This window comes from Diceros bicornis, chromosome 12 (assembly GCF_020826845.1).
Source record: "Diceros bicornis minor isolate mBicDic1 chromosome 12, mDicBic1.mat.cur, whole genome shotgun sequence".
Classification (NCBI taxonomy): domain Eukaryota; kingdom Metazoa; phylum Chordata; class Mammalia; order Perissodactyla; family Rhinocerotidae; genus Diceros; species Diceros bicornis.
The window spans coordinates 50,008,386-50,034,664 of NC_080751.1; the positions used below are offsets into that span (position 1 = coordinate 50,008,386).

Consider the following 26,279-nt stretch of genomic DNA (forward strand, 5'->3'; position numbering starts at 1 on the left):
CTTCCTAGAGCATTTTTCCACTGGAGGAACACTCTGACCAGTAAATACATGTAATGTGATTTCTTTAAAGAATCTCTGTATACGTTTAGGTCACTGCCTAGGGGAGAAATGTTTCTGTCACAAAATAATTTTAAAAGATCAAATCAATGGTTATAGAAAGTGCCAAGCATTAAAGAGAATGAATTTCATTTTTCTTAAACATTTTATGAATAAGATTAGCCATAATGTGTATCTCATGCCAGGGACTTCTAAGAAATATATTACTTCTCCTCCAATATTTTCAGGTTTGATTTTTCAATTTGTATTTAGAGGTTGGCTTAACATCTGTGTATAAACAGAAATCTGTGTATTTTAATCCTAGAGTATGGCTGGCAATAGCAAGTGAGTTTTGGGACCTTTGACGTGTGCTTTTTTTGAAGGAACTTTCACAGAGGCCTTTTGATGTGGTCCACAGAGTAACTCCACGTGATAGACAGTGCAGGTTATAAAGCATCCTCACTTTCCAGCAGAGAATACTTAGGTGGGTCCAATGTCCCATCCCTAGTGCTTTCCCCAAACCTCTTCTATGGGGCTCAGCTTCTGAGCATCTCAACTAGCAAGACTTTGTTTTGCTTTGCCTTTTTTCTTTTTATTTCTTTTTTCTCTTTGAGACAAATAGGGAAGGCGCAGCAGATAATCCCTGCCGGTGTAGAGTTCAGCTATAAGGCCATGTATGGCGTGATCGTGTTCCCTTGCCCTGTACAGGAAGGGGCGGGTTTGAGCTATAGGTGCCACTTGTGAAGAGCCCCTTCTAGAAGCTCCTTCTCTCTTGGTTCGTCAGAAAGAAGAGGGTGTGGATATTCACTTATAGGGTTATTTCCTTCTTTAGTCTTTCCTCAAATATGTCTAATCTTAGGCTTGCTGTAGGGGTAAGGAAATCTGGAACTTTTTTTTAGTTAAAGTGGACACAAAAATTCTAAATGGGCCTTTGTCTTTGCTTTCACTTTGTATTTGCAATGTGTTCTGAAGGTCTTTATGAGCTAATCCTCTCCGTACCCTCCTGGGACATGCAGGATGACGACCAAGACCAAAGAGAAACGTCACACATTCGCGTGAGTAAACAATGCCCCCAAATGAAACACCTGCCATAGTCCTGGAAAATTTTATCAATTTATAAAACTCTGTGACTGTGATAATGTTCAGCAAATTACTTTCAACGGAATTACTGAGGCAGCTTTATTCTTTTTTATTTTTAAAATCTCCACAGGCACTAATGTTTTAAACCAACTCATGCTTTTACGAGAAAGAGAATTCTAGTGTAATATTCCAAGGACTAAAAGAGAACTTGGAAATTGATATATTTCTTTTTTTCTAGCTTTCTCATTCAAAGACCTGGAAAATGAGAAGTGTATGTGTATGTTTTAAGTGGAATTTAGGAGAAAGCCATTGGTGAGTTTCAGAAAACAAGTATCAACAATAGGAATGGACTGGATATGAAGGGATGCAAATAAAAAGGAAAACTGTAGGGCCGGCCCGGTGGCGCAGTGGTTAAGTGCGCACGCTCCGCTGTGGCGGCCCAGGGTTCACAGGTTCGGATCCCGGGTGTGCACTGATGCACCGCTTGTCAAGCCATGCTGTTGCGGCATCCCATATAAAGTGGAGGAAGATGGGCAGAGATGTTAGCCCAGGGCCTGTCTTCCTCGGCAAAAGGAGGAGGATTGGCATCGGATGTTAGCTCAGGGCTGATCTTCCTCACAAAAAAAAAAAGGAAAATTGTAGAAAGGTGGTACCTTCAGATGGTACAAGATGTGAAAGAACTCAAAATGAAGGTTAGAAAACAAAGTACAAGACAAAAATTATTTGGAAAGATTCCTCCACACAGTTCCTGTCCTTAAAGAGGTCAATCAGGTGAGGAGTCAGGACAAGACAGTGCTGGGAGAGCACCTAAGCCACACTGCAAAAGGACGGGTGGGGGTGGGGACAAGGCTATCATGGAAGGCTGCCTGGAAGAGTTGACACTTGAGACAAGTTCTTGAAAAATAAATTTAAAAAAAATTGGCCAGGAAATAAGGTGTGACAGTGGTGAGGAGGAATAAAAAGTACAACTGTATTTAGGTCTGTGTGTGTAGAGCGGAGTGAGGGAGAAGTGGTCTGCAAGAGTCATAGAACTGACTCTGAGAGCCTGAGGAAGGGGCAGGGATGCACTAACATGCAAACAAGTGATAGCTGTGTTTCTTACTGAGGTGCTGGGGTAGAGGACAAGCCAGTCTCTGTTGGAAGAGAGTCGCCTTGGGGCCTCACACTTAAAAGGCAGACACTAAATACTTGCCAGGTTGAATGAAGGTTTTTCTGGTTTTGTTTTTTCTGGGGAAGGAGTTAGAAGAGAATGGGAGAAGTGAGCCTGGGTTAGGAATCGGCTGGGGAGAGGGTGAGGAGAAGAGCAAGTCTGGAGATAGTGATTTACAGAGGTATTAGAAACTGGAAAAGTCAGGAGGAGAAAAGTGGGCAGACACAGGTGATAGAAGAGACTCCTGAATGCAGAATCAAGTGCCGCAGAGAAAGAAAACGGGAGAGACGCTGAGACAAGCAGGGAGAGGAAGCACATGTGGAGACGGAGAAATGAGTGGATAACAGCCACACAAGCCCTGTCACAACACTGACACGTGGGCGTCACCAGGGCCTGTGAAGATGACCACGAGAATAAAGCCACATCCGAATCGACATGTGAGATGTCTGGAAACGTTTAAAAGGAAATGTAAAAACCATTCCTCTTCAGGCCTTACTTATAGCAAATTCTAGAATCCAAAATGCATTTCTAATGCAACAGTGTGGGTGTCTCTTGTATTACTGAGATAAAATGGTTTATATATATAGTGAATCTGTCACTTTGATCGACTGATATGTCAGTTCATTCAAATATTGACATCTCTTTGTTAAAAACGCAGATATTATTTTAGATACTATACATAGCAAGCAGAAAATTTCAGATGAGTAAAGGCACGGTTTGGTAATTAGTAAACTCTTCTCACTGTTGTCTTTGAACATGAGAAGAAATCTGACCCCCCCCACACACGTTTTTTTTGAACAAATGAGCATATTGTCCTCAGCTTTACCTACATTTATGGTATAGATCCATTACAAACACACAATAAGCCCTCAGAAGTCTTATGGCATTTTACAGTGTTTTTATTCTAAATACTGTGGTCTCACTGTCTTTAACTTTTTTCCTACCAAAGGTCTTTTTTTCCAATCAGAAATTATTTTTTAAAAATTCTTTCAATGTTAATTTATTTTACAGGTTAACTAAACACATTTTTAAAAAGCCCTACTCTGCCAAATATAACATTTGAATAATATTATGTGTGGTTTCTTGCGTTTAAAAAAATATGTACATACACAAAACCTGTAGTGGACCTGTCTGGGAAGAAAGAACCAGAATGCTGTTTGAGTTCAATTGTCAGAACCGTGAGGACGACTTGCACATGTCCCAGGACAGCAGAGAAATGCTTTCTTGTACTCCACTTGTAATTTAACCAAAGTACACAGAGGGAACTATCCCTTTGACACAGAAATGTGAATAGATAATTCCTCATTTAAGTGTGGCCCCATTATATCTTTGATAAAATCAATAATTATTTTTTTCTACAGAACTAGCTAGGAAGGAGACGGTGAGGTATAGAAGGGACATATTCTTGAAGGTGGAAAAGGAATTTTATTCAATAATTACTGAGTGTCTGCCATAGGTCAGGCATGGTGCTAAGCAGAGAGCTAGGTTACAGGGGATGCAAAGAGGAATAAGACAGAGTATAAAGGGTCTTGTTGCCCTGCTCATGGATTTGGACTTCACGCTGTAAGCAGTAGTAAGCAGTTGACAGTTTTAAGGATTTAAAACCAGATTTATGTTTCAAAAACTGGCAGCAATGTGGTGCAGGAATCGATGGGAGATGCAGGGAGAGAAGTCAGAAGGCTACTGCTGTGGGTCCAGGTAAGAAATGCTGAAGGACTGGCCCAGGGCAGTGGTAACAGAGGAGCGGGGAGAGATTTGAAAGATACTGTTGAGGTAGAATTGGCAGGATGTTATGACGGCTTGGATGGATGGGGAGACAAATTAAAGTACGACTTTAAGATTTCCAGTACTGATGTTTGGCAATTATTGAATGAACACAGGGAGAGTAACAGGTTGGAGAGGGAATGGTAATTAATTTGGTTTTGGATCACTTCAGGCAGAGATGCTTACAAGACACCCTGGGGGAAAGGTCCAACAGGAGGCAGCTGGAAATAGGAGTGTGGCCCTCAGGAAAGAGGTGAAGGCAGAAGGTATTTACTTGGCAGTCCACATCATATAAGTAATAGTTAACTCAGAGAAGAGGATAAAATACCCCAGGAGAAGGATATAGAGTAAAAAGAGGGCTAAACATCCTTATTTAAGGAATAGGCATGAGAAAAAAAGTCTGAAAATGAGATAGAAAAAGACCAAGGTAAGAGGCAGGAGTACAGAGAAGAGTAATGCCCTGAGATCAATCAAGGGGAAAAGAAGAGAGAGGGAAGATGAGAAGCCACTGTCAACTGTTTCAGAAGATGGAGTCTGGGATGAGACTAATGGCTTGAGTATATAGAGGCTCACTGATGACCCGTGAGAAAGAAGTTTTACTCAGATGAAGAGTCTGAGGGCCTGATCTCGGTGGGTTGAGGATCAAATGTGAGACCGTTCTGTCGAGGGAGGGGAAGATGGATGTCTCCTCAAAGAATCTGGAGGTCCATATGCTGAGAGATTATCCCTGGATGATGACCCTGCAGGGGATTGTCTTTTTTTGATATATTTTTGTATGTGCCAATATTCTAAGAAGAATATGCATTATTTTAATAATGAGAACAAAACAAAGAAATAAAGTGAAAAGGAAACCAATTTATAGAAGAATGTGGTGCCATGGGGTCCTCAGCTTTGAGAAACAGAATGGTGAGTGGATTGATTCCTGAGTTGGGCTCCTGTGCCAATTCTTCCAAGGATCAGCTACATGACCCTAAGAATAACATTTAAAACTTCTCTCTGGGCCTCAGCTTCCTTACTTATAAATAAAGGAGCTGGGCTGGAAAACCACTAGGATGGTTTCTAGATGCAGAGGTCTACAATCTAGCTTGTGATATGAGAATAAGCTCTCAAATATATTAGAGAACACTGATACTTAAGAAAACCCTATAAAGAATTATGTAAAGAATTATTTATAATGCAAATAATCACTCCAGTTTGTACGTTTTACAATTTCTGATCTTGTTTATGTGTTTTCTTAAAGTGAGGAACACCTGTATCGATTATAATATATCTTTTTGTGTTCTTTTCGTTACACTTTCTGTTTTAAAAATGAAATTCAGTTCCTACCACAGAGTCTCCTCTGTGCACCAATCAAGACAGAGAATAGTATTTTGTGGGTAAGGCTTGAAGGCTGCAGTTGCCAAGACTAAATATTTACTGCTTCCTTTAGAGGGCCCAAGGACGTAAAGTTTTTATTGAGCAATTATCACAGGCACTGAGGAATAAAACCATGAGGCTCTATTTCACATCCACACTCTCTTACACGTCATAAGCGGTCTGCTATGGACATTTTTTAGTTACGTCTGTCTCAGGCGCTTTTAGGCAACGTACAGCCATGTAAATTAGTGGCCAAAAGCCCAGGCAGTGAAAAACATTAGACTAGACCTAAAAAAAATGAGGAGCCAAGAAGTAGGTTAGAAATAAAAATCATAGGATATTAAAGTTCTAAAGTACCTTAAAGGTTACCTGGGACACCGTCTTGCTGGAAGTGGGTGCCCTTCTGCCAGTGGGTATCCCACTTGTTCTTGGATATCTCTGGGGAAACACCCACAATTCCACAAGACACCCACAATTCCATGAGACACCCACAATTCCATGAGACACCCACAATTCCATGAGACACCCACAATTCCATGAGACACCCACAATTCCATGAGACAGCTATTTGCTGACAAGCTCCAGTTAGATATTGGAAAGTTCTTCTGCGTATTTGTCTGAAATCTGCCTTCCTGACATCCACCCCTTACCCCAATTCTGTCCTCAATATGATACCACTTCAGATCATTATCCTATGGCTCACTGCTGGAACGTCTGTTGTCCTGGGGAAATTCATAGCCGAGTAAAAATATTACAGCCTGTACTGCAAATTTATCTTTCCTTTCCTAATTACCTTTCAGGAAGGATGAGATCTGAGCTGTTCATTTATCATGTATATAATGAAGTTAATTTGAATCTTTGTTAAAAACTTTAACTTAATTTGGCACAAAATGTTTTGTTCTGTATAACAGCAGATTCTTTGACTGGAGTATGATACAAACTCTGAACTAGCCACCATTTAACCAAATTGTTGAACTAATCAATGTTCTCTCGCTCACTGAAAAACATTCTAGCTAATGCCCAAAGCAGGTAGAATGCTCACAGCCAGTAGGCTGTTCTTGGGTGGGCCCACACACTTCTGCTCTTACATGTTGAGCAGTATGCCGACCAAGACTCAGCTATGTTTATTCTCTAACATTCTGTGCCAGTGTATTGATTATCGTAATTACATAATTAAATACTATATAAACCAATAAAATATGAATGTAAATAGAATTGTTTCTAGAACAAGTTAAAGCTTTATAGAGACTAAAATTGATTCAGTAAAAAGAATGTTATCAAATTAGGTGTGGATAAGACAACTGTAGAAAATTGAGAAAAACTGTAAAAATCTAGAGGCATTCTGCACTCATTTACTTCGCAAAGGCTTTTAAATTCTTACTCCCTTTAAAGTGGGCAGCGTAGATAATGCATAATAGATATGGTTTATGCTAGACAAGCCAGGCAGAAGTCTAAGAGTGAACTTCTACTCAAAGACAGACTTTGGCCCTTCTTCAAAGATTGGTGAATGAATGTACATTTATATTCTTTAATTCTATTTTTTTTATTTCTACCTTTAATTACCTTTTTTAAACAACTGATTAATTATTGGCTCTGATGACGTCAGAGACAAGACTCCTGCTGAAGTTTATAGCTGACCTGTCTCTCAGAATACTGACAGAGGATTGCTAAGATGAAGACGTCTTCATAGACAATCTTAAGACTCCATATAATCAGCCAAAGTTTGCCAAGAACCACACTAATTGAGATATGGTAGAAGTCAAGAGTTGCAGGAACTATACAAATTAATAAGCTTCACCGGTTACTGTTTAGTCATAGACCAATAAAACAATTGGGTATGTAGAGTATTTAGCAGAAGCCAGAGAACTATGGGGAAAATATGCAAGAAACCCAGAAATTAAAGGATTATATATAATGTTAAGAGGAAGGAGAAACTACGTATTCGTTGGTAGACAAGCTTCATGACGCTGAGTATTCAAAATGATGTTCTTTGAAAAAGCAGAAGGAGAACTCTGACCAGAAGAACTTTTCAGAAAGAGAGTCAAGGAGAGAGCAAGGAGACTAAGGGAGATAAAAGGCAAAGCAAGTGTTGGGGACTTGGTTACAGAAAAGCCTAAAAAATGGGAGATGAGGAACCAAGCTTGCAAAGAGTCACTGTAAGGGTTTAAGAAGCAGTTTACAGTGAGCTAGTCCAGTTCACCAAAAAAGGGTTCAGATGGTCTCATGATCCTGTTAAGGCATTATTAATTTCTAAAAAAAGAAATGGGCAAACTTTAGGATCCCAGATATGTACCCTAATTGAAGCTACGTGAACTGAATGAACCATTTCTTGACATTGCCAAACATTCTAGCAAAAATATATTTGTAGTTAAAAGGTCCACTATTTCAGGAGGGATCATAAAAGGATGAGAAATAGATCTCTCTTATGTGCTTGGATTATTGCTTACTATTTTAATACTTTATTTAGTACTTTGCCACAAACAAACGGCTTTTACATATAGGATATTTTTTAAAAACGATAAAAATCTGAGGTAAATATAATCTTTCTATTTTACAGGTGAGAAAATCAAAACTCATAGGTGTTGAATGTGTAAGCCCAAGCTTACACAGCTGGAAAGTGGTTAGCAGACCAGAACCCTGGTCCTTCCAATTTTAAGTCTTACAAAAGTTTGGAAAATAAAGGAAAAAAGTAAAATTTCCATTAATTCCAATAATTATCTTTTTATGTATTCCCGCCTTCCCTCCCTCCACAGATTATGATCATTGGAATATCTTGTTTTTTCACTTAATATTGTATTATATGTGTTTATCACGACTACTTAATCTTCATATAGATCACTTAATGACTATACAATATTACGATATGTCAATTATTTCAGTCAAAATAATGCTATGGGTGAGTTGCTACTCTACAGAACTAAGACAATAAGAAAATGACAGTTACTTAACCAGTCATCATTTTGTTTTTGCTATTATTTTGCTATTAGAGGTAGAACTAAGATGAAAAGTCTATGCTCTATGGCTCATGTGTTGCAGTGGAAGTCACTTGAATGAAGAGCAATCCCTCCCTCCAGTAATGATCCGTCTCCTCTCCTTCACAATGTGTTTGAGTTACTGCCTGTACATTTAATTCTGCACCCTCACCCTTCTATAATTGAGAAATAATTGAGAAGCAAAACGTGCTTGGATGAAAATATTTTTATATTTTATTCCCATTACTTGCAAAGATAGTTATTTTACACAGAACAAGCATATCCTATTGAGGAACAGTGAAAGCTATCTTAGAAACATGGATAAAATCAACAGAGATTGAGCAAGAAAATAAAATAGCTATGTTTCATTTTATTTGGCTCTCAAAGGACCATTTAATCTTTTGCTTTCCTTAAAATACAACCAAGCTATATGGCACAAACTAAAAGAGTGATCTGGAAGTTGATTAATTTATCTGGAAAAGCATCAGCTCTCCATTTCAATTCGTGCCATGATGACACAGCCTAAATCAAATTTTAAATGAATGCAAACACAGCCACTCCCCAGGCCAAATTCTGGAAAAACACCTTCAGAATTCCAAGTGGAAGTCTTTGTAGACCCTGAGAGGCCTATATGTTGCTTTTAATTTAGAGAAGTGTCAAAATACGTTTCGCCGAGGGCCAAGAAAGAAGGGTTATGCAACTGAACGAGATGACGCCATACTAAACCCCAAGTGCCGATGGCTCTCTGAGTTTTAAGCAGTTCCCAACAAATGTTCTCATCCTTTTGGATCCTTTACCCTACTCATGGCATCTCTGGGTTGGAAAGCACATTACAGGCCATCTAGCCCAAACAGTCATCACCCACATCCTAATTCTACTGATAAGGCAGGCTTGGAAAGAGCATGCAAGCTTCCAGAGACGGCATTGTGCCAGAACATTTGATTCTTATCTCACTCCCACAGTGTTTGGCCCAAACCTGTGTAGGTACAGGTCCTGAGAGGAGCCCTCGGCTCCTACACTTTACCTGTGACTTACCTGTGGAGGCCCGAGAGCGGCACTGCCCAGTCATGGGGCTGTACTCCTGGTTTTCATCAGCGCACACACACAGGAAGGACCCTTCTACGTTTTCACAGAAGGCTTCACCACACACACCACTGAGCAGTTCACATTCGTTCACATCTGGAAAAGGGAGCACAGATCAAGTCAGACGTGTGTCTTACTCCTGATAGCTCTTTATTTTACCAGGTGTGCCAAGGCTAGCAGTGTCTGCTGGAAGCAAGGTGATCCCCAGGGAGCCATCACACCCCTTCTGCTATTTTGGGGAAGGGGTTCCTAAAGGCAGGGCTGTACACTTTGGTTTGTATGCAAGGACCCTGGAAACACAAAACGAAGGTTCCAAATTCCAATTCCAGCTTTAAGAAACACTCCGGAATTGTATTGCAAGTGTCGTATGTATGCTTCAACCATTTATTTTTGTCTCCCCTCACTTTTCGACATATTGAGTTCTTAACCCAACACGCTACTTTCTGTTCTTAATTCAAGGAAAATTAGCAGCACTGGCACTTCAGAAACCACAGACTTCTTTAAATTTATTTAAAAAATTGTTTTATATCTACTCAAATGTCTGAAAATACATTTCTCCAGCAGCCAAAATGTCCATAATTTAACAACCAGAATTCAGGTTGTGTATCCCTTTGAGAAATGAAGGAAAGACCCCTATAAATATTCACTGGGCAACATTAATCATTCATGTGAAACAAACTGGTCCAATAACTTCTCACTGATTTCACTATGCCTTTTAAATTCTGTTGGTGTTCCACAGTGTAATTTCTATTCTGCTAAATATTTTTCTTCCCTACTTAAATATACTTAAGTAAAACACAATCAAGGAAATTACTGATGAGTATGTTTTATTCAACATTATGCAAGTACATAGCCGTAAAGAAAGGCTAATGTTTGACCTAAGGTTTATGTTTGACCTTGCCCCATGCTACCTTTTACCTTTACTCCTCCTAAGAAGTTTTATTAATGAGTGCCCAGTTCAACAAAGTACCTGACTTGACATCTGAAATGCTCATGCATTTTATGCATTAAACGTGTACAAACATCAGCATTCATGAGCCCATTCTGAGATGGTTTATACAAAGTTAAAAATTTGAGCAATTATCCAACTCATTTAGGAAAAAAATCCCATTTTCACCAGCTATTCCCAGTTAATTGGACAAAAAGTTTATGTATCTTGACTTATTTGGATAATTACCTCAGTTTTCCACATCACTTTGTATATAAACAGATACAAACCCAACGAGCTGAGTTTCACTTACAAAAAGATATTGTAAAACAAAGTAAAGCAGAGAGTTGGTATATTTAATCAACCTAGACAGTCATAATTTAGACCAGAAAAATTGACTTTAGAAATTTGCCAGTTCACATTTATCAATTTTAGGTAAATGTCAAATGGAACTTTCTACTTTCCAACTTGTATTATTTACATGGCTATTGAAATCTCTCCACCAGACTGCATTCATTCGATCAAAAAATATTTTCTAGTTGACTTCTGTGGGCCAGGCACTGGGGAAACAATGATGAGTCAGGCAGGCTCAACTCCTGCCCTCACAGAGCTCAGCGTCAAGTCAGGGAAATTAATCAGATAATCTTACAGGCTGTGATAAGTGCTAGGAACAAAAAGTACCAAGCATGAAAGCACAGAACAGTGGACCCTAAGCGCAAGGGTGGGTTAGGAAACGATATTGGAGTCAAGCCCTATCTGAAGGATGAGTACGTGATAAGAAGTGACAGAGGTGGTGGAGGCGGGGGGGGGGGGGGGGGGGGGGCGGCTGCAGTACAGCCCAGGCCCAAGTAGAGGCAACAGCATGGCCAAAAGTTTGTCTCAGGGCTAATTTATCTCTTAAATTCTACTGAACACCCAGTGTGGTGAAGTACATAATAGACGCATATAATAGGTGCTCAGTTACTAGTTTTGAAAGAGTGAATAAACAGATAAATACACGGACATTTGTTGAGTTCACTAAAATGATAACAAATATTAGTTCTCTAAGGGTGATGTTTTGTGGGCTGAAACGAATGTTAAGACGAGTCTGGTGTGCTCATCTGACTGGTGAGAAATGAACATTAGCCAGGGGCTCAGGAGCTATGTGGAGTCAGTGGTTTGACATCTGATATATCAACAGTTAACAGTTAAACAAAATGTACTGAGCCCCTCCAACAGGCCAAACATTAGTCTCAGCCAGTGAAGAGAAAAGTTCTCAATCACACGGATCTTATCGTTTTAGAGAAGGTGGCTGCAGGCAGTTTACCCCATGATTATTTCAAAAAAAGTTGAGTACTATAATAGAATTTGCTCAAGGTTCTGGAAGCAGCAGGAGAGGTCACAACTCAGCTTGAGAGTGAGAGAGATGGAGCAGGGACAGTATCTGGGAGATGACATCGAATCTCCAACTGCAGGAACGAGCGAGATGAATCCAGGCTCAGAGAAGGGGAGGTCGGGAGGATATTCCCAGCAGAAGGAGCAAACGACAGCAACAAAATTGCACAGTGACACGAGCAACCCTAAGCAGTTTTATGCTGCTGGAACATTAAAAGCGAGGAAGGAAGAGGTGAGGCTGAAAAACAGACGTGGGGGTCAGATCACATGACCCGTTTAGTCAAAGTATCTAGTGAACCTCAGACAACTTTTATGGCTTGTATTTTACTGCAAAGGAGACTAAAGTAGGAGTTGCAACTAGCGATTATGACAGTGTTAGCTTTCAAGTGGTTACTATTCAAGTGATTTTTATCATTCAAACTCCAAATAGATTTTGTTTTCCCGGTTTAATCTGGATCGGAAATGAATTAATGCTTTAACTGCAAATTTTCAAACTAAAAAGTTATGGACTCTTCAAATGCCATCTGTTCTGAAATGAACAGAGCTATTTTTCTTAGAGAAAAAGTTTTGTTATCTGTGCAGTTCTGAATTTAATAACCTTTCTTCTCTTTCCCCTTTAATTGCTCTAATTGTAAATATGTTTCATAATGAATTTGATTTAAAGAAATCACAGCTGATCAGAAAATAAAATATAAAATATCTTCTCCTATATGAGCATGTGCTGGACCATATTCTAGGACATCTGATGGTATTCAAGGTTCCTTCCAGCTCTGTCAATCACAGAACAGATTGAAGAAATATAGTCACACAATCCAAAGCATCATGTTACCGGTGTCATTCCTGGAAACGGAAACTCGTGCCAACACTTTTCCTTAAATGCACTGCCTAAGGAGGTGCATTTTGAAGACAGACAAGCTTTACCACACACCAGACTCTATTTCCTGTGCAGGAGGGACAGATCAGTTCTGCATACTCAGCTAAGAGTTTAAACAGATGGTCTTTTTAATATACATTTAAATTCAAAGTTATACTTCTGTATTTTTAATGTCCCTATCCATTTCAGAAGCCATAGGATATTCCAGATTCCCAAATTGTCTGAGAAAAATCAAATTATGATGAAATTCTGCCCAAATTACCTTGCTTACAATTTCTCCTCTTGTTGATAACTTTGATTTCTTTTCAATAGGGAGATGGGAAACATGCTGGGGGGAAAAAATCTAAAAACTCACCCACACACCCTTGCCCATCCTGTGGGGCCTGAAAGCCCTGATAACAGAGGCAGCGGAAGGAGCCAGCCGTATTGTCACAAAACCCGTGACTGTCACAAATAGTGTTGTTTACACATTCATCAATATCTGCAAAAAAGACATTTAACATCAGACACAAAACACACACTGACAAACACCAGATATGAATGGATAGACAGAGGCGCTCAACACAGCCCGGTTAGCATGAGATGATCATGTTTACACAGAATGAACTTTTCAAACATTTTACGTATAAATAAAATGTTTTGATGGAAACATCTTAACAGACAAAATGTTGGGTTCTATGAGAAAACATTTACTTTTCCTCAGGAAATGTTTTCAAACTGAAACTACTGCTGCCATTGCCATGGCCAGTATTTTCTGAATGTTTTCAACTCCGTCCCTACAGGAGAAATACGCAGAAGTATTGTCAGCTTTTTTGACTGCGGTAAATGCTAATAGTTCTACCTGCAGAGTTGGGGGCTGAAAGTAGCACTAGCCTGGCTGGCAATAGTTTACTCAACCCTGTGGATAACTCTGATCAAGTCTAAACAGCAGTCCCCTGGAGGAGATGGGGGGGGTGGGAGGGGGAGAAAGGAGGGGCAGGGAGGAGGGAGGAGGGGGAGGCGGCAGGGGGAAGGCGGAGGAGACTCTGAAGAGTTCAGCAGGGTAGCCAGCCAGTCCCAGTTATTCACAAGAAAAGACTTCCAGTCACCAATTTACAGCCACTCAAGGTCCTAAATGTCAATGCTGCTCCAACTGGCCAACTTGTAAATTCATTTTGTTCTCTATAAACTTGATGCGAGATAGTGGTCCTGTGCCTTTTTATCCTCCATTCATAAAAATGTCCTCATAAAAGTGATGCCTCAATTGTAAAGTTAAAAACGGCCTTTTAGATACAGTTCTTCTTGATCCTTACGGTTACTAAGTTTCACCGCCATTCTTTCATTCCCATTCCCACCCGCTCTCCTTGTTTACTGCCACACTGCTCACTTCCATTTGCCAGGCTCTCTGTCCTCTCAGCCTCTGGACTTCATAGCCCCCAAATACAGATTTTTAGAGAAACAATTAAGAAAATGCAATTACTGCATCCAAATACATGTGAAGATTTTCCTTTTATGTTGAAATATGAAATAAGATAAAAAGTGATAAAGAAAATGACAAGTTAAATAACACTTGACAGAATTTAGTTTGGGAGAGTTCATAAAATTGAGCTTTTCTCTTTCTAAACTTTTTTAACACCGAGTCAAGAAATTTTCTAGAAGGAAAAGAAGATGCATGCAATGATATTCGTCGGCTGTCTCACTTCCTTTCCTATTTTCCAACACCATCAAGCTTAAGTTCAGAGATTCTCTCTCTTTTGAAGTGTAAACTATGAGTGGCTACAAAGTTTTCTTAATTTTCTCACCTCAGAGAAAACTGTGTCCCTTCTTTCAAGGCTGTGCCCTTCCTCCCATCCCTACCAGTCTCTTCTCCCTCTTGTCTTGCCTGCTCATCCTTCTCCAGCATCTTCAATTATTCCTCCTGGCTCCTTCCCTCACTGCCTTCAAAAATATTAAAATCTCTTTGGAAAAGCTTTCACTTAACCACAATGTCACCTACTGTGCTTTTCCATTCCTTCTATTGCTCAAAAGAACTATCTACACTCATTGCCTTTATTTCCTAATATATCTCAGTAGTAAAAAGGAAATAATGGTAACAATACTAATAATATTAACAATATTGGTATGTTCCTAGAATTACTGGGATGATTCAACAAAACTACACACATAAAGTGCTTGGAACGTTGCCTGACATGTAACGTAGGAAGCATACAATACATGCCAACTATTACTGCTCCTCCTGCATGACCTACAATCTGACCTTCTCTTTATTCCACAAAAGTACTCTGAGAAAAGCCACCAACGGCCATTGTTGTTAGCGCTGTTGAGTGGATTCCAACTCCTAGTGTCCCTGAGTACAGCACAGCAGAACCCTGCTTGGTCTTTTTGTGCCCTCCTCTCACCTTCTGGCACTATATCAGCCAATGCTCTGCTGCTATTCATAGAGTTTTCATGGCCAATTTTTTCAGACGTGGGTGGCCAGGTCCTTCTTCCTAGTCTGTGTAGTCTGCAAGCTCTGCTGAAACCTGTCCACCATGGGTGACCCTGCTGGTATTTGAAATTCTGGTGGCATAGCTTTCAGCATCACAGCAACACACAGCCGCCACAATATGACAACCGACAGACAGGTGGTGTGGTTCCCTGACTGGGAATGAACCCAGTCCATGCCAGTGAGAGCGCCGAATTTTAACCACCAGACTACCAACCAATGGCTGACCTATCATTAAATCTGATGATCATTTTCCAGTCAGTCACCATCACCCTTGACTTCTAAGTCTGGCCAACACTCCCTCCTTGAACTCTCTTTCATGACCCATGGCAGAATATTATTCTTGTTCTACCTTCAACCACTTTGGCTTGCCCTCACCCTTTCACAGCCTGCAAGTGGTGGCTGCCAGGGCTCAGGCCCTCTCTGGGATCTGCAGCATCCTCAATACTCCCCTCTCCACTATTTCCAGACTCTCCTGACTTCAGTTACCACAGTCCTTGGAATGAATCCCAAATCCTCAGAAGGAAGCCAGGATCCTCCTTATTCCTAATATTTCCATTTGATCTTCTGCTATAATCTCAAACTTATCAAGTCTAAAACTGAATTCACTGTCTTCCTACCAAATCGTACTTCTTGACCTTAGTGCGACATTTTTACCTCTATCCTTCCTTTTTTCTGTCTCAACGTGAACCAAAAACTCAATGAAATTATTTCACATCTAAAAAAACGAATCTCCCTTGCAGCATCTAACCCAAAGAAGACACTCAATAAATCTGTTCTGATGGATTTTCAATGTCACCATAAGCCTGGGATTACAATGTATTTACTGATCACAACCTTGAGAAAGTAACTGCATCGTGTCAGCAAATCACTTAATGCGGGCCACTGCTAATTTTAGACTTCCTGAAATGGGCATTTGTCTAAGAGATTACGTTATTCATTGAACCACAGGATTTAAGGGCTGGAAAGAAACTCAGAAATACTTCAGTTACCACTTATATACTGATGATTTTCCAGTCTCTCTCAAAGGTTTACCTCTGTGCTTCAGAGCCATTTATCTAACACCTATTGGACATGTTCATAATAAGTGAACTTACTATCACTCCCCTCCTCCCCTCACCTCCATTTCTCTTATGTTCCCTTCAGCAGGGAATCCAACCAGTCACCCAAGCCAGAAATCTTAGTGTCACCCTTCCCTCTCTCTCCTCCTCTCCAGCCCTCCCCTGTCAAACTCTCTTATCTATCTTTCCTGATACTTTTCATACTGCCATTTAGTTTCCTTATCTCCAGTCTTGCCTCCCTCCCTCTAATCCATTCTCTGTCAAATTGCAAACATGTCTGTGACAGTCCCTTGATCAGAATGTTCAGTATCTCTTCTTGGCTAGATACCAACCACTATCCTTAGCAGAGCACAGAGCATCCTTCATCATCTGACTCTTAGCTACACATCTGGCCACAGTTCTCAGCCAACCTCCCTCCCAATTTATACTCTAGCCCTATCAGTATACTAGAGTTCTTTGAAAACCTTATGGTCTTTAATTTTTCCCTGACTTGGTGCACACCCCTTATTCCACTAGAAATTCTCCCCACTATCTGCTTTGCTCAGAAACTCCTCCTGGCCCATGAGGAGTCAGCCCAGGGCACATCTCCTGTGTGGCATCTCCCATGTGGCAGATTTCAAGGCCCGTCCTCTCTGCTCCTAGACCATTTTTCACCATTGTTGTACCCATCAAGGCTACTTTTGGGGGTGGGGAACCTTCAACTGAACCTCACCAGCAACTTATTTCCCTACTAAAATGAGACAGTGAAGACGGGTACCTGAGGGTTACTCTAAATATTCAATAAGAACATGATTACCCTTTGACCTTGTTGCCAATATAGACACAGATGAAAAGAAGTTAAACTTGTTAATTTTCTGTTTTCTTGTTTAACCTGAGGGGTGACTCAAGGGTCACAAGGATTTATGAGCTTGTTTTGCAGAAGAAAAAGAATGTCTTTAAGGAAGTTACAATCACCAGAAAACCAGCCGCAGCTGCTGTTGACACCCAGCAGTCTAACTGCCCAAGGGCTTATCTGGTATGAAAGGAACACGGATTTCCCCCTCTGTTTCTCTGAAATTCCTCCTGGCAAGCTCCTTAGCTCTATAAAATCCTCTGCTTTCTTTTTCTGTTAAGGCAGATTTGAGAGAATCTATCCTTCCTCCTTCTCGTTTTTGGCCAATTTGAATAAACTTTTCTCCATTTCAAGCACCAGTGTCTCAGTGATTGGCTTATTGTGCATCAGGCACATAAACTGGAGACTAAGAGGTTTGGTATCAATGGTGAATAGCAAAGAGGGAGAAAGGGAAAGAAGCACCTAGAAATCTGGTAGCTTTTTAGTCCAGATTCTTGAAGTAAAACCTCTTGCTTTCTTTTTTATTAATTCTATGCAGTTATAGCAGATGATGATTTCTTGTTAATGATCACCAGCTCAGGAAATGAATAACTGACCTTAAAGTGAACAAGTCCTGAGCTGGTTATGAATTACTGGGCATCCTACAGTCTCAGACTCACTGTAACAGTGATTAATAGAGAAAGTTTCAATGAGCAACATTTTGGATTTGAATGAATAGGAAAAAATAACGTGGAATGCCTGGAGTCTAGCTCTTCAACAACTAATATTTTATGAAAATGATATACTGTAACTCTCAGCAGCTTCATGTTTTCAATAATGAGGTGAGGTAATAGCTTAGTAGGAGGACAACATTTGTTTCACTTCTCTGACTAATGACCTGTATAAAAAAACACTATTTCATTAGAATTTTCTTTGAGGATGTGAGCTCTCAGACATTTTTCCATTGTTAGTCCTGTATAAATAGACCTATAAGAACTGCTAAGATTAACTCTATAAAAATAAAACTAAATGTTAAGAAAATTTATTATTGTGTTAGAATAAAAGCCCTATCAAGAGCAAGCTTCATTAAATGGACAAGAGAAAGCCATCCTGTTTTGCAGAAGTTGAATTTTGAAGATGAAACTAAATTTTGAATGATCCAAATATCACAGGTTTTCTTTTCACTTAATGAAGGGTGAATCTATTAAATTACAAACACAATTTTGTGTTGGCGTCTATAAGAACCATGCATGACATTCTCAACAGTCAGACTGTCCGACAGATGAGGGAGGGGAGTGACTGTCCAGAGATCTCTCAGTCGGCAACCCAGATGAATTAGGTATGTTACTGTAAGAATTGCTGATTTCTCAGGCAAGTTTTTGCTACTAATATTTTACTGAACAAAGCAGCTATAAATATTACTGTTGCAATGGAAATGAATTCAAGAAAGCGTTACACAGATCAAGGATAGTGGATCATTGATGTGAATTCTCCAATAACAAGATTACCTAAATGTCAGAAAGAGAAATAGAGCATCGTCCTGGGTGACCAGAATTGCCAGTGGCTCATTCTTAAGTAGCAATGTTGTCAATGACCAACAAGACCACACCTTGAGGGTCTTAACCATTGACCTATTCGGTAGATCAATTTTCCTTGCCCATATGCTTTTTACTTAGTACATTTCCTCAATGGACCAAAAGTTTTTCAAAACCTATTGACTGTTCCCTGGGATTTGTCACATAAGAGCAGAACTACAACCATGTACCCTCAATTCTCAAAGCTGTAAGGCCAGCCACTTGTTGTCACCCTCACACTTAGGCAAACTAAACTATAAAATAAGGAAAAAGAATGGAAAAGAAGCGGGATTTTCCAAAGGAGCTGGAGTCTGATAAACCTATTTACTAGCCAAATAATTACAACTGTGTTAAAAGATCCAACAATGAAATTCATAACAAAACCTCAATGATTCCATTAGATTTGCTGTATTATACAGAGAAACGTCTACGTGTATGGGAAGAAAGGGATATTTGTGTACATTTTGTCAATTAAATGATTTGGTTTTCTTCCTCTCAGATATATGCTTCGTTTCTTATTTTGTTTTGAATTAAGAAAAAAGTACTTCTTTTTCTCAGTTTCTTAACATGTCCTATCTTCATTTTGTTGATTTTCTTTTTCCTTATTCTGAGCAAGACATATCTACTTACGAGAGGAAGAAGCTCACTGAGGAACCTTCCTTCTGCTGCCAGGGCACTCTAGAGAGGTGGATGATGGGAACAGAGTGTCATTTTTGGTAATGGATCATTCACAAAAACATCTCTACAGCTCTTGCATGGTTGGGAAGAAAAAGCCTTCCTGTCATCAAAACATTTTGAGATGAATGATATGGTTCGTCTTGACTTGAAGGGACTTGCCCCAAGGTTACCCAGTCAGTTAGTGATAGAACTGGAAGAGGAACAAAGCCTAGTGAAGGAACAATCTTCTGAATCTAAGTTTGTGGCTCTATCCACCACGTCCTCTTTCCTCCCACCACGGTGATGGTTCTAAAAGGTCAGTCCTAGAGGATGAACAGAACTAACCAAATGGTGAGCCCAGCAGGACACTGGAGTTTGTTCAGTACAAAGATGGAAGTCAGAGCACACACTTCTCTACTTATCACTTATTTACTTGCAGTTTAATCAAGTACCCTCCTCTTGTCCTTAAACAAGGCTTCTACATCAAGTATCATCATACCAAGGTATTGTAGGTCCTGAACATGCTGTTTTCCTAGGAGATCCTTGAACAAAGGTCCATGAAGCACCAAAGGTGTGAAAGCCACAGAATGTCCCAGGACCATGTCTAGCATTGGTGCTCTCTAGATCGCTTCATAAAAGTGGCCCATTATTTCAGCCCAGGGCTTCGTGACCAAATGGAACTGGTTAAATATTTAGTGCCAGAATCTTAGGAAAACAGAGCCAAAGAGAAAGGGCTTACACTGGAAGGGATATAGGGTTCCAGCTACAGAGAAATGCAGCCCTCATACTTCTTATTGAAAGGAACGGAAGCCGACCAGGAGACAGTAAATCCCAGCCAAGAAGTGGGACTGAACAATGTTAAACCAGCTCAATAGCTGTCCAAAGGAATTTTAAAATGGCAAGGCTGCTGACCCAGAAGAGATTAAGGTCTCTCTCACTGAGTAGGAGAGAAGCCAGGATTAAACAGAAGATGAGTGCAAGGCCTAAAGAAAAAAAAATAAAATTTAGCCAATAGGAAATTAAAAACTGGATTTGGAGATGGTCCAGACAATACAATAGGATATAGAAAGAGCCTTTTAAAAAAGGTCCACTGAGTTCTGGCAACATCGACAAGGCTTAAGAATATGGGCCTTATGTGTTATGGAAAATAACTTTGGTCTGGGAAATGGGGATGAGCCAGAAAACAGCAAAAGACGACATCCTTATGTAGAGTTTGACTGCCAAGCTGTTGCCTGACAGAGAACGGTGGGTAAAAAACCTGGGGACCTTGATGGTCACAAGTATGTTCTAAAAGCTAGTAGCCTAAGATAAGCAACAAGAAATGACAGAGGTAGCAAGTTACTTCAAATTCAACTTTCTAACACATGAATTCTAGACAACAAGGCTGGCCAATGAGAGATCATTATTTTTTCCAGCCTTGAAATTCACTACTTTAAGAGATTTACTTAAATTATTCTTTAAAAGTTACTCAGAGCAGCCTCCCATTTGATTTCTAAAAATAGCTAGAAGTTCCAGAGAAACTAACGCAAACTTTGCTCTGATTTTAATCAATCATTATGTGGACACCGTACAGTCACCATCCATAGTTAAAGACAATGAAAACCACCCTAAAATCACAATCATCATCCTAGTCGTCTTATCCAAAAACATGAGACTCATTCTCAATTACCTCCTCACATCCAATCATCACGCTCTTCTGATTTTATCTCTTGGTTCTATCTCCAATCTCTCCCCTCCTCTCCAACCTTATTCAGGGCCTCACCATTCTCTCACCTGAATTCCTGCAATGGCATTCTAATGGGTTTTGTGCATTCAGCCACTCATTGCCACTCCAAATCCATCCTCCATAATGAGAGAATGATTAACCTATTGAAATAGTCCAATTAAATAATTCTCTGCTGCAACCTCTTCAGTTTTTCTCTATGGAGAATAGTATAAAGGCCCTTGCTACATGCCCTCTGGAGCTCATCCACACTTGGCTTCTCAAGTTATTTGCTTTCCTCGCTGGCCCTTCTGCCTCTGCATCTTCTACCTCCCTTTTTCCCTCTCTATTGGATCATTCCATCAGAATCAAACACTTCCTGCTATCATCTTAAAAATAACAAAGAACCTTCTTGTACATAATTTCTTCAGCTAGAACTATATTTCTCACCCTCTTTTACCAACCAAGGTTCTGGACTTTTGTACATATGTCGTGTCCACTCCATCAGTCCTCATTTGCTCTTGGACGGCTCTCATCTATAGGACTCCACTGAAATGGCTCTTGATAAGGGCATCATTTTGTAAAATCCAAAGGACTCTTCTTGACTGTCATGTTAATAGATCACTCAGTGGTATTTAATGCACTTGACCATTCTCTTCTTCTTAAAGCACTCTCCTCCATTGGACTCCACGGTCCTATATGCTCCTCTTATTCCTTTGGCGACTCTCACACAACTTTTCTCTTTTACTTGACTCCTAAATTTTGGTGTTTCTCAGGGCTTAGTCCTAGGCCCTCTTTTCTTCTCATTCTGTGATCTCTGTTGATGGCCTTATCCATTCTAATACCTTCAAATACCATATATATCTGATGACTCCCAGTTTATATCTCCAATCTAGACTTCTCTTCTAAGCGCTAGATCTAACTTGCTCCAATAGCCTGCCTGACACACCCACATGGATATTTCACAGGCAATTCTAATACATCCAAATCATACTCTTGATCTTTAAAAAAAAATTTTCTTCATTTTTCACCATGTCAGCAAATAGTGTCTCCAAATATTTACTTGCTAAATTCAGAACCAGGAATGTATCCTCAATATCCCTCTCCTTCTTACCCTATACCCAACTCAACACTATGTTCTAATCCAATACCAAGTTCTACCTCTAAAACATTTCTTGAGTCATTCATTTCTCTCCATCATACTGTTACTAATTTAGCCTGAGCTACCAACATGTCTGACCTGAACAACATTCTAGAAGACACCCCCCTGACTTTTCTTTTGCCCCTCTAATTCCATTTCCAAACAGCACCCTGGGTGATATACACTTCAAAAATATAAATTAGAGTATTGAATAAAATCAAATCTAAAAGTCCATACACTGAAAAGAAGACAATTATTTTATGTACGACTAAGAAAGAAAAAAATCATTGCAATTTAAACTATTTCATACTGCTTTTTTTTAAAAAAAATCACATCAGCTGTAAGAAGCATCCCAATATTAAAGTGTGAAGAAAATATGCATCTTAGAAATGATGAAATATAATACATCACTGTCCTGCTTAAAATCTACCAGTCTGTTTCAATTACACTTAGAATGATATCCAAACTCTGAGGTTTCCTGTGAGGCTTTGCATATTCTGTCCCCGACTCTCCAGCCCATCCCTGTGCCTCCTTCCCTTTAAGCACCAGGCATGGCCCTTTTTCACCTCCCTGAATGCACCTAGTACTTGCCTGTCTCAGAGCCTTTGCCCTTGCTACAACTCCACCTGGGAATGCTCCAGCCCACCTGCCACTCCCACTTCACTCTTCCGCTGGGTAACTCACTCTTTAGAACCAAACTCAAATGCCATTGGTTAAGAGATCCTTCAGGTGAAATGAATACGCTTTCCCTCCTCCTTCATCTCATTTACTCTAATCTTTCTTTCACAGCAGCTGTAATGGTTTGTGGTCATATGCTTTTTGGAAAGCTTATCTGTGTATTTACTGCTTGCCCCCCGCCCCCCATGTGCAGTTCCTAGAAGGCAGAGGCCATGTCTGTTTTGCTCATCACCGTATGTCCATAGCCTGGATCAAAGTCTGGCACATAATAGGTGTGCGATGGCAACATTAAACATAGCACTCGTTGAGTACAAAAGCAAGCAAGGCTTCTACAATTCAGCCTTTGCCTACCTCTTTAGCTATACTTTATACATCACTTTTTCCTCCTCTCACATGTTCAACTGAAACTAATTCACTTACAGTGTCTCAACGTATACAATGTTTCATGTCTCCAAATCTTTGCTTGTGGCATTTATTCTGCCAGGACACACTCCCTCTGCAGCTCCCAGATCATATTTTTTACCTAGATAACTTTCCTTTGCCCTCCAAGCTCTTCAAGGCTCAGCTGGAGCCTCTTGGAAGTTTTGACCCAATCTTGTGTTGAAGAATGTGTCTACTCACACAGCTTCTTCCTGCCCCTCACTAAACACTTACAAAGACCCTAAAAAGATGGCACATCACATTATCACCAAAACCCAAGGCTAAGCCCCCACAGCCACAGCATGGGAAAAAGAAGCGCTAAAGCAATGGGGCTGGACTAGAACAACTGGTGACCCAGCCATTTTCCAACCCGTCCAAAAGCAACAGCCAAGTTAAAGCTGCACTGGAGACACCTGTAAAAGTAGAATTTATAATACAGGAACTTAACTTGAAATTTTCAAAGGCAAACTTGAAAAGTTCTTCTAGAATGAAGATAAAAGAACTGATGGTCAAGAAAACATTCACTTTTATATCCCAGAGATACAAAAGAGTTAAAGATAAAATACTATAGGAAACATAGATAAGTGTACAATTGATCAGAGCAGAACAGGGAAAATAGCAAAGTATAAGAGCAATGGAAGAAATCTCAGCACTATAAAATTAAAAGGCAAACGAAAGAATGGGGGAAATATTTGTAAAATATTGATAAATGATTATTATCCTTAATACACACAAATCAGAAAAAAACAACGACTTCAGATAGGCAAAAAATATTCCAAAGAAAGGAGATAAATATAAAATAAGTTAACTTCACTAATAGTAAATGCAAATTAAAATAAGGTATTATTTTCTCCTTATCAAATTAATAGAGAAAAATATGAACTTGAGTTTCTTTTTTGCAGAGAGTATTAGGAGCTAGGAGGTGTCACTGGGTGCTGGTGGAAGCAGAAACTGGCAGAAACATTTCTGGAAAGCAAGGAGGTCACATATGTAGTTAAGACCCATAAAGTTTCTAATATCCTTTGATCTTGTAATTAACTGTCTTAGAATCTAGTCTAGGGAGATGATCATTGATGAAAACAAATGTTTATATACAAGTCTATTTATAAAACATTAAACAGCAACAACAACAAAGGAAACAATCTGTATCTCCATAACTAGGAGCATACATTTAAAAATATATGGTACAATCATGCGATGGAATCATGTGGTCATCAAAACTTTATTTCCAAACGGATTTAAATATCAGAAAAATACAAATAATATAATGCTAAGAGCAAAAGTAAAGATAAAAACTATATGATCTTATTTTATTATAACACTTAAATACTGAAAACTACAAAAAAGAAATAGGCCAAATATTAACTGGTTGGTGAATAAGTGACTGATTTTTTTCTTTGTACTTCTCAGCATTTTCTAAATTTTCTACAATGAACACGTATTACTCTCAAAATCAGAAAAATTATATCTTTGCAATCAACTATTTGAAAATATTGAAAGTAAAAAATTATTTTACTTGAGAATATACCCAAGTTTATACTGCACCCTAGCCAGGAATAAACAAATGAGTAAAGTAAAACTGTGCAAATGAAAGAATAGATATTCATAAATATTCTAAAATATACTGAAAAACTTGCAACATTTAAATATTTATTCTGACTGACAATTAAAAAAACAAATTTTTTTTATTTTAAAATAAAATGTTTTGCTTGAAAGGGTAAAAAATACATAAGAGAAAATGTTGCTGATAATTATTATTAATAGCATATACATATTTTAAGTTAGGAAACCAGAGCAATTCGCAACAACTGCAATTAAAAACAAAGAAGCAAACAAAAAATCAAAACCCCAAAACAAAAAAAAACTTTCAACGCTTTTTAATCTAGCCAAGTTTTTTTTTTTTTTTGCACACAAAGCTATATTTGCTTAGTTTCAAAAACTGAAGACCCTGCCCAAAAGTACAATAATGTGAACATTAATTCAGAGATTCTGTTGAATGAGAAATAAAAACACTTTGGACCTAATCCCTTCCTCAAATACAAATGGTAAATTGCCAGTTGCAAATGTTTTCTATCTGAAGAGTGACTTTTCTACTGTACACAGATAAGTATTGTATACAATTTCACTTTTTGTTATGTGAAAGCAGATCTGGGGCCAATATGTTTCAGATCCCAAACTTATCTTAACTTTTGCTGCATTTTATTTTCCTTTCATACACCATTCAGTTAAAAATAGTGGGGAAACATTCTTTCAAAAAAATATATATATAAAAAGCAGGGCTGGGGGGATGATATAATAAAAAATACTCCAAAAGAAGGCAAAAAAAGAAAAAAGGAATGGAAAAGGAACAAAGAAGAGATAAGACAAACGGAAAACAAAGAGTAAGGTATAGAATCGAACCTCCCAAATACCAGTAATTATGTTAAATGTATATGAACTAAATTCTCCAACTAAAAGATAAAGAGTGTCAATCCTGATTAGAAAAAAACCAATATATCCTGCTTATAAGAGAAAGACCTTTCAATATAAGTACATGGAAAGGTGGGAAAAGACAAACCATGCAAAGTCTAACTGAAAGAAAGCATAGGTAGCTATACTAATAAAAGACAAAGTAGATTTAAAGGCAAGATGCATTGGTAGAGACAAATTGTGATATTTTAAAGGGATAAAAGGGTCAACCCACCAGGAAGATACAAAATTCTATATTTAATTCCACTGTCAGAAAAATATATAGGGGCTGGCCCTGTGGCATAGTGGTGAAGTTCAGCGCACTCCGCTTCATCAGCCCGGGTTCACGGGTTCGGATCCTGCAGGGGGACCTACATCACTTGTCAGCCATGCTGTGGTGGTGACCCACATACAAAATAGAGGAAGACTGGCACAGCTGTTAGCTCAGGGACAATCTTCCTCAAGCAAAAAGAGGAAGACTGGCAACAGATGTTAGCTCAGGGCTAATTTTCCCCCAGCAAAAAAAAAAATATATATATATATATACACACACACACACACACAAAACAAAACCCAACAAACTAAAATTAGAAGCAGATAAATCTCCATAACAATGGGATATTATAAAGTATCCTCTTAGTAAATTATGTAATAAGCAGACAAAAAACAGGGATAGAGATGACTTGAATGACACAATTTACAAACT

General features: G+C 39.1%; 1 protein-coding gene across 18 annotated transcripts in view; it reads right to left on the reverse strand.

The window, feature by feature from the left end:
- LTBP1 (latent transforming growth factor beta binding protein 1) overlaps positions 1-26,279 on the reverse strand; it is a 381,680-nt gene that overhangs the window by 33,735 nt on the left and 321,666 nt on the right. For 11 of the 18 annotated variants that reach the window (XM_058551456.1, XM_058551458.1, XM_058551455.1 and 8 more), the window contains 2 exons: positions 12,973-13,098; positions 9,394-9,537 (listed from right to left, as the gene is read on the reverse strand). In XM_058551456.1, the coding sequence (XP_058407439.1) occupies positions 9,394-9,537; positions 12,973-13,098 (270 nt within the window). The remainder of the gene's footprint in view (positions 1-9,393; positions 9,538-12,972; positions 13,099-26,279) is intronic. The other 7 variants (XM_058551457.1, XM_058551453.1, XM_058551467.1 and 4 more) reach the window with 1 other exon arrangement.